The sequence below is a fragment of the Drosophila grimshawi genome, unplaced genomic scaffold, assembly GCF_018153295.1.
Source record: "Drosophila grimshawi isolate 15287-2541.00 unplaced genomic scaffold, ASM1815329v1 contig_311, whole genome shotgun sequence".
Classification (NCBI taxonomy): domain Eukaryota; kingdom Metazoa; phylum Arthropoda; class Insecta; order Diptera; family Drosophilidae; genus Drosophila; species Drosophila grimshawi.
The window spans coordinates 17,150,639-17,160,274 of record NW_025063098.1 but is presented as its reverse complement, the minus strand read 5'-3'; the positions used below and the strand labels follow the sequence as shown (position 1 = coordinate 17,160,274).

Here is a 9,636-nt window from a genome sequence, read left to right as displayed (position 1 = left end):
AATAAATATGTATTTTAAACATAAAATGGGTACGGTTTTTGTTATTCATCTACACTCAGATAAAAACGGTATACTAAATTCAAGTACAGCCGGTTTCCAATTCCTACTCATTTATTCATATAATTTGAGCTTATTTTGTTATTGAATTAAGTATCTCTATATATGTTTAAAAATCAATCGTTAATTTAACAACACAAGTACAGAAATTCTTGTTTATATTTTTATTGTTTTATCAGTTTTATTGTTTAAATAATTGAGCATTTGGGATAAGAAAAAATTTGCTTTCAAGTAATCAAAATTGCGAACTATCTGGACTTGTTTTACGACCACCATTTTTTTTTTAAATGTTGACTAAAAAGGTGCTTCAAACAATAATTTCGGCTTACAGATTTAAATTTTCGATCGTTTTTTTTTTACAACTTTTGTGTCATCATTTTGAGTGCAACATTCTCTAGAGATATTGCTAATTTGGAAAGTTGAAGAACCATATTGCCAAAAGAAACTGTTTCGATTGATTTGCAAATTGATTTGCCGACTTTTATTATTATTATATGTATAAGTAAAATAAATATGTATGCGTGTTCGGTAGATATTGTAGAAGAGGTTTGTACGTAGATTTGAATACATGCTTCTTGATTATTTAGCGACGATTCGGGAGTCCAATAAGAAAACATACAAGAAATTCTTATGTATTTCAAATCAGACTCACAAAAGTCTTAGGTGTAAGTTCATTCATTGGTGGCTAGCGTCAAGCATGTCTGTCCGCTTACGACTAAAGATTAGCTGCAATAACGCAATTATTACATGATTCGTTTACAAGTCTTATACACATCTTAGTTTTTTTTTTGTTTTTATGTTTTTTTTTTTCAAATAAATAATACAATCTAAAATGCTGCTAAGAAAATCAAATAGTGCCTAAAGCAGTTATCTGGCAAATAGACTACGCGGTCCCATACGTGCCACATTTATGGGCCTCGGGGCGGGCTTCGGATTCTGAACGGACTTCCGAGCACCGTCTTCATATTCATCATCATCGCCGAAAAGTAGAGCAGCCAGACTCGTTTCAAATGTCGACTTTTTGGCTGCTGTCGGTCTTAGCTGGTTAACTGGCGATTTTGTTGTTGTTGTTGTACTTTGAGCCTCACTTTTCAGCTGTACGTCAGCAGTGGTTTTCGCTGTCGTTGTTGACGTTACAGTGGTCTTTGGGGTACCACCCAATGGTCCCGGGTTAGGTGTCGTCCCAACTGAAGTCACAGTTTGGGGTGTTTGTGTAGTCAGTGATCCCACCAGTGCCAGAGCCAGTGGCTTATTTCTTTCGTTGCTCAAAGTAGTCTCCTGCTGTTGCTCCTGCAAGTGCATATAGTCAGCTGGATAGATTGGCCGGAAACCGCCCTGTAATTCCGGCTGGAAATGATCCAATTCGGAATACTTTTCCGTAGTCGAATTCTTCGATTCAATTTTCTTTTGATCTATCGCAGATCTGTCAACATCGGCACGATTTATATTATTCTTCTCGTACAATTGTTGATTGGAGGCAGATGGCACAATTTTCCAGTTGGTTAACGGTGGATTATTGGTCACACCACCAGCACCACTGGCGCCACCCAAGCTGACGCTGGGATAAAACGGTGCCATAAAGTTCTTCTCATAGTTGTGGCCACGTAAATCAAAATCAATGCCCATCACTTCCTCGGTTTGTGTCTCAGCTGCATTCGGTTTGTTCAAATGATGCGGTTCCTGTTTCGCGGGACCGTTTCTTGAGAAGGGGTTCGGTTCGGTAGGTGTATAGGCAATCGCAATTGGTGCTTCTGTGCCAGTATTCATGGCACTGTTGATAATACGTGGCGCAATCAGGACACCGGGTACACTTACAGCTGACTGTTGCAGTTCAGTGTAGGATGGATCTGGTTTCTCGATCGGATACGGAAACTTTTGCTTGTGTAGTGGTTGCATTTTTGATTGCTGTTGCAACGATTGCGGTTTCTTGTTCTTTAAAATAGGCTCTTGGGGCTGATCGCGTATCACGGAGAAGGGTGTATTCTGATATTCCACTCCAGACGGTCCATCGGTATTCGTTTGCAACATGGTGTCAGCTTTTGAGGCATACACTGCGTATATATTATTTGGATCGGACTTTTGATCGTTTGCCTCTTGTGGATCATTATCGGCTGTTACTTGGATTTCGCCGGCTCCAGTGTCTTCACCGTTATTAATTTTCTTTTGCGACTGCAGCATTTGCAGTGTTATTACTGCCTCCAGCTTGGAGTCATTTGGACTATTTGCCATATCTTTGGTGGGTGCCTGTGGTGGATCATTAATAACCAAATCCTCCTCCTCAAAATCACTTAGATCAGCACTAACCAGTTTGGCTGCCTCTGGTGCAATTGGGGCATTCCGCTCAACTGGATAGTAGTTATCAATTGGACGCATGGGACCCTGGGGGCGACGAGGATACATGCGATCCCTCAGCTGAGGGAGCCTTTGGCCATTATTCGGGGGTACGCGGTAGACACGTCTGTTGACGGGAGGCCCATGTTCATATTCTGCCATTCGATTTAGAGGATAACGTTTCTGCAAATATTGCTGTTGCAACGGCTGGCGTCTGTTCGCAAATTGTGGGGGAGTTGAAGGATTATATGGTAGTTTGCCTCCCTGCATGGGCAGACGTATGTTTCCAGGCTCCGGTTTTAGGTGGCCATGTCCATGACCAGCGGAGATTTTGGCATTGGGCCGGAATTGTGGCAAAATATTAGGCAGATTTACGTTGGGACGTGGACCAGGTGGATGCTGAGACTTGCGATCGAATTCCATGTAGAAAGGTTTACCCGGAGCCGATGGTGCCTGGGATGGATTATGCAATGGAGCATAACGTGGTGGTGGTTCCATATCCCTGGAAGGTGATTGAGCCAATTGTTCATTGTTGATCAGTTGTTGAGTTGGGAACTTCTACAAAAGTGAAAGAAATCGAAGTGAGTCAAAAAGTTTACGTAGATCGACATCGATTAAGATCGATAAGTTTGATAGTTTACCAAGTGCTGCTCGTGCTGTTTCAGGTTGACTACTTCGTGCTGTTGAATCTGAACACCCTCATCGTCACTGAGCTTGGGAAACACCACAGGATTGGCGTTCTGGATCTGCTGCAGACTCAACGGCTGTGCATGTCCATTGATATGGGCGGAAGTCGGTGGACCTGAAGCAACCATAGTCGAGGCCAATTCCAGAGAATCCTCTTGCTTGGATGGAAAGCGTATATTGCTGGATACCAACAATTCCTTGGTGTCCTTGTCTGTTGGCTCACTTTGGGCTGCTAAAGTGGGATGCATCTTTTGATGGGCATTTGGATGGCTAGTTGATTGTTTTTGTGCTGGACGTGAATTGGAACCAATCAACGGTAGTTGTTGATATGGCGAAGGTGCTTCCGGTGGTGGTTCTGGGTAACTACCAGGAGCAACTCCAATGCCGGTTCCTAACACAGTACCGACTACAGTTGCCTCAGACGCGACAGGTGCAACAGATTGATATTTAATATTGGACTGATAATTGGGCATCTGTTGTTGGTTGCTTGGTGGAGTTGGTTGATGTGGCGATGGGAATTGTTGTTGCTGCTGTTGTTGGTGCTGTTGTTGTTGTGTGGGAGGCTGTGGACGCTTAATGTTGATCTCCTCATTAATGACCTGACCGTACTGCACGCCGGCCGTTTCCTGCGGAAAAGGTCCCGTGTCCTTCTCCACATTGCCAAAATTGCCAGGATGACTGTGACTCACTTGCTGTTGACTACCCAGTACAAACGAGGCGGATTGCTGTCCAGGTGAGATGACCACATTGTTAATTTGACCCGGTATGGGTCGATACTGCATCACATTCGGTTGCTGCACCTGGTACGACACATACTGATTGCCATAGTTCTCCAGGCTACCCGCGGTTACCTTCTGCTCATTGGGATTTGGATTTGGGTAGTGTGTTGGTGTTGGCGGACCCGAATGTAATCCAGGTGAAAGCTGCTGATTCTGATTCTGATGCATTGTCATCGGACGAGTCTGCTGTGAGTGGGGCTGTTGCATAGCAAACGGCGATGGCTGGGAGGGTGCTATCGGCTCAATGAGATTACCCTGGGCATCAAAGCCCTGATTCTGCTGATAGTTGTTGGCCACCGCATTCTCCTCCTCGGCCAGATTGTTGAAAATATCGCTTAATGTCATTGTTGGCTTCTTATTGGCAGCCGACTGCTGCTCCTGCTCGGCCTTTGTGTTCTTTTGTCCCAGCGTGTAATAGACATCCGCTGGGTCTAGATTTGGTATTTTGGTGGCATTCAGTTTAAGATGCGGGGTGGTTAAGATTCGGGGCGTTGTGGGACCAGAGGCAATCATGTCATTCCTAGGTGTTGAATACATTTTCGTCGTTGTCGTTGGCTCTGTGGGAAAGATGTCTGCCGATGGTGTCGGATGATGGGTGGTAAACTTGACATCACTGCTACTTTGGGTGGGCTTCGGTTGCTGTTTGGGCGTTGTTGGCTGTTTGGAGGGAGCCGTTTGCTCCGTTATCCTCGCCGTTGTCGTAGTTTGTATGGTTTGTTTCCTAATCGGCATGAACTTCTTTCGTGTCGTAGTTGTTCGTATGGGTTGCGGCGTTGTGGATATCGCTTGAATGAAAGGACGACGTGTGGTCGTTGTTCGTCCTGTTGTTGTTTGTCTTGTTGTTGTTGTTGTTGATGTGGTTGTAGTTGTTGGTGTCGTCCGGATTGTGGTTGACAATGTGCTGGTGCTGGTAGCTGCACTTGTCCTTGTTGGTACTTTCTTTGTACTCGAATAGTAACCCGCTTCGGTTGGTGGGACTGCAGTCAGTTTGGTTGTGGTCACCGTGTAATAATTGTTGGATACCACTGGAGTAACCGGTGCTACCACCATAGTGGGTTTCTTGTTCGTAATGTAGTTCTTATTGCTGCCTTGATACTTCAAATTGGCATACGAACTGGACACCAATGGGTACACAAACTTCGATGACGAGTACTTGACGGGCAGATTGAGAAAGTCGTGAATGTTTGGAGTTGAGCTGCTGCTAAGCACAATCTTCTCTTTGGAGTTGAGCACCTCGTTGACCTCCGGCTCAATGCCCGCCGGTTTCTTGGCCGTGAAATCCAATTGACCCGAGACGGGATCTTGACGCGCATAATAGGGTTTGCCATCGTTAAAGATCTGATTTGGCAGCACATAACTATTGGAGATTACATCCTCCTCGCCGGAAGAGTCCACGTTGCGCGCCTCCAATGGCAACAGCGCCGAGGATGTCTGATCGGATATCGTGGCTTCACTTATTCTGCATACCAGCATGAGCAGCCCAGCGATAGCCAGCTGGTAGGCTCCCATATTGCGGATGTTTTTAGTAGCTGCACAGAACGAAATATATAAAAATGTATTAAAAAACTATTTGATCTGAAAGAACCATTTTTTTAATCTTAATTACTCTATCAAATGTACTTTGAAATCTACATTAATTACTGGCTCTATAGCGTACCTAATTATAATTTTCTCATATATTTTAATCTAAATCACTTTGTGTCTACACTCCGGAAATCTCCTCAAAGCGAAAATAATTTTTTCTGAGTGTTTGCAATGATAAGATCTAGGAGGGACACCCTTGGACTGAATGATTGATGACAGACTCTCAAAATGCATACCGGAATTTTACTTATATACTAATACATAAGCTTTAGTTACAGCAGTCGTATACGATATATTCCTTGGACATGAACAATAAATGCTCGTCTTTGTCAAACACATAATATGTCAGTTCCATGTCGCCTCGTTGTCAACACATATGTTTGTACATACATATGTATATCGTGATGATGATCATGATGATGATACCCCTTAGCATAGCGATTACAACTTTAGTAAGTAGCTTTGATGCCAATTCAACTGGAGCTATCCAAATTTGGTGCTGGCACTCGCAGTATTGAGGAGCGACTTCATGTTTTGCTTTTCATCAAAACAAACAGTCAACAAATAAAAGAAAAATTGAACATTTTTAAAATAGATGATGCTGAACTCGTTATTATACACTACACCCATATACGACTACAAAAAAAAATATATATATATATATATAGATTCCGACTAGTATATCCATTACTATATTACATATATGGGGGTTTTTGTTTTTATAACTTATATCACTTAATAGTTCTTCACAACAGTAATGTCTCTCAATTAGTCAAGATTTGCTCTTAAGAGCCAAGAAATATTTATGGCAAGACAGTTGTGAATTGTGAATTGGCAATTATCAATGACAAACTCATTACCACAATCGTTCGCTCTGCATGTCCGTTGAGCAGCGACTAGTTTTATTGCTGCTGCTGCGGCTGCTTTGAGCGAGTGCAAGTGGTGCAGCAAGTGGTGCAAGTGGTGCGTGGAGATAGCAATCAACTTTCATTTAAATTGTCAAACGAATTGTCAATTATTCTCAAAGAGCGTGTCGTCGAATAATTGGGCATTAAACAAGTTTCTTGTGCTGACAATCGAAACTCAGATAACTAAGTAAGTAGCAGCTATTTGCATTTAAGCGCCACAAATACCTGAATATGACAGATCCAAGCACTGGTTAACTGGGTAAATGGGTCATATTTTAGGAAACTTGTTTACTTGACAATTTTTGCTACGCACCATCGATAATTCCGTGGACAACAAACAACAAAGGCGGCATTTTAACCGACTAGTAAATACCCTGTAACTAAGTCCAAGCTACAAGGCATTTAAATTTTCATAATTGTAATTAATTTTTGATTTATAATAAAATATATCTTGTCTTTAATTTGTTTGTTGATACATTGGTATTAATTGCTAAAGTAATTATTATTTAAGGAAGTAAGTAGAATATTAAAATATATTTATCGGGGATTGATATTTAACGCTTATTGGTTTCTTAAAATAGTTATTCTACTCTTTAATAAATCTGAATCGGCTTAATGTTAACGATACTCCCTTTAGCAATTTTCAGGTGTATAGGATATGCGAAATATGAACAGAGCAAGAAATGAAGCCAATGTGTTCGATTTTGTTTTAAGTTAAACACGAAAAACCTGTCAATAAGGCAGCTCAAATTCCTCGCTCAAGACCAGTGCGCATTTCTCAGTTCTAGGGTGCAAAACGAAAGACTTCAGACACAAACTTGTGCCTATTTATATAACCTAGTACGTGTGTGTTAGTGTATGTGTGTGTGTGTGCAATTGACTTTTCTTTTTCTTTTATGATTTATGTTTGGACATAATTTTATGCATATTGATTTAGTGATAGTCTTGCTTCCGTTGCCTTAAATGCTCAAAGTTATTTTGCTCTCTTAATAAAGGCATTTGGGTCACTGTGCTAATTGCTCAAAATTATTATTCAATATGAACCACCGAGAAAATTTGATACCGCCAATGGTCGTCGCAGCAGAGCAAGTCGTGTAGAAAGTGCTAATTTAATTAAATTTAAATATTAAAAGAGAGTTATGGCCAACTTGCCTTGGCATTGCTCGCTCTCTACTGTTTATTTGTTTTTGTTTATGGACGCAGAGTTTATTGAACTCTGTTAAGCATTGACACACTTTTTATTTAGTGGCATTTGCCGAAACGATGTTAATTCATAATATTACATATTGCACTTATTAAAATTTTTTTGCTTTTTTTTTTATGTGCTCTGCTAAAAAAAAACTAAAAACTGTATTTAAGAAATCCATTCAAGTTAATTATAAGCCACATGCAATCAGCTGCTGTTGTGTTTATTTGTGTTTGCTCAAATAAAATATCTCATAGAGATATAATATCTATAATAAGTTAAATATGAGACACAAAACATAATAACGAAAATTTGGTGTCTTAAATGAGTCTAGAGTTTAATTGCACAGCTTAAAAATTCAAAGGCGCTTCGCAAGACTCAACTTTATACTGTCGCTTCTACCATTATTGCGTAGTGTTGTAAGTTGATTCATCGGGCGGGGCTTCAGCTACCCAGCTACCCAGCTAGCCAGCTACCGCTTTTCTACATTTCTTTCAACGGCATTGGCTGCAGCTGCAACTTTCACTTTTGACAGTCAAAAATTTCTCGCTCAACTTCTGACGTCGGAGTCGGCGCGCATACACACAAACACTCACACACACACAAACACAACGACTTTATGCTCAACTTTAACCACAAGCAACAAAAACAACAACAAAACCAAACAATTTTTATTTCACAGTGAAGCCAACACTAAGTGGCGAAGACAGAGCGGCAAGATACATTAAAAAAAAACGGAATGAAAATCAGTGAAATTTATTTTGGTTCTGCTTATAACACGATCCATATAACAATATATATATTTTTGAATTTAACACGTGCAGACTTAGCCCCAAATTGAAACTGAAACAAAAACCATATAGCATCCAGTGTCTTAGTCATTAGAAGAGCTGACCTCGTTCATGTCCAAGTACTGCCTGCATTGCCTGCCACAAAACCACCACCATTTGTGACTTTTGAGAATGGAATGTGTAGATGGCCCAACAGATGTGTTTGGGCCTGGCTTACAGTCTGGCCAACGGGCTATTCAAAAATGATTACACATGCATTTTGTTAGGCTATTTTTGTGTGATTTGTTATGTTTATTATCTTTTGGTACATACATTTGTTTTTTTTTTGGTAATTTGGTAATTTAAGTGTGGTCAAATAAACACACTTCATTGACTTGTGGCACCAGGTGTGTTTCATAGAAATAATAATAAATTATTCTTCTGATTGTGAAAAATGTTGTTTTGTGTAAGCTGACAAATTTTCGACCGATTGTCAAAGTTAATTTCGTAATTTTATGAAAATGCTACATCATCTTATTACATTATTTTATAATGTCAATACTGTATATTATTCATACTCGGTTGTAAACGTTTTTTGTACAACAGAAAACTATTTTCAATCAATTCGCTTTACGGCCAAAGCCGATATTCGTTATGCACATTTGGTTTCTAATTGATTCGTTAGTTAGTTATTTTTCCTAAGCCCCGCAATAGGTGATTTTATTTATTTGTTTAAATTGTGAACAAATTATTTCTTTCATAGAAAATATGTACAAATAGAGTAGGTTCTTCTGATTGTTAAACTTCTAATTAAAGCATATTTATTCTGCCTGAGCATTTCCTTCCTAATTGAAAGTATAGTTACTTTTACTAAATACCGTAAAATCAGTTTTTTAAATTTTTGCAAAATGATAAACTTCACAAAAAAGAAACAGAAAGCCAAATAAAACAATGGCAAAAATTTCACTTTTTAAGGTGCGTAATCGGCTTCGACCACTCAAATTTACATAAAGATATACAAATACACACACAAACACGAACAGGCAGACGCACACACACATATACATATATGTATACACATATATACATACATAGTACATATATCAAGATGATGATGATGCCTTGTTGTGGTTGTTCAACAGCAAGTTTCAGTTTGTTGATTGGAATTTCATAAAATTGGTTTGGGAAAGCACTGTGAATCATTATTACCCCTCAAATCCTATGATCTATAAAAAGCAAGAAAATGTGTACTATTCATATATATAATCATATATATATATATATATATTTATATATATAGCCGAATTTAAACCACAGTGTTTTCTCTGCAAAGG

General features: G+C 39.7%; 1 protein-coding gene across 1 annotated transcript; it reads right to left on the bottom strand.

Moving 5' to 3' along the window:
* Positions 1-890: 890 nt before the first annotated feature.
* On the bottom strand, positions 891-5,363 carry LOC6567881. The gene is made up of 3 exons (XM_032740082.1): positions 4,034-5,363; positions 3,030-3,979; positions 891-2,946 (listed from the first exon to the last, which is right to left on the bottom strand). Exons 1-3 carry the CDS (start codon positions 5,361-5,363, stop codon positions 925-927), a joined length of 4,302 nt encoding a protein of 1,433 aa, XP_032595973.1. The 3' UTR covers positions 891-924.
* Between the last annotated feature and the right edge of the window lie 4,273 nt (positions 5,364-9,636).

Bases quoted from the DNA above. Each gene is read 5' to 3' on its own strand.
- LOC6567881 (XM_032740082.1), bottom strand. From the start codon at position 5,363: ATGGGAGCCTACCAGCTGGCTATCGCTGGGCTGCTCATGCTGGTATGC. The intron at 3,980-4,033 runs GTCCGATGACAA...CTGGATTACATT, and splicing joins GCCCCACTCACAGCAGACTC to CGGGTCCGCCAACACCAACA. The intron at 2,947-3,029 runs GTAAACTATCAA...TCACTTTTGTAG, and splicing joins AACAGCACGAGCAGCACTTG to AAGTTCCCAACTCAACAACT.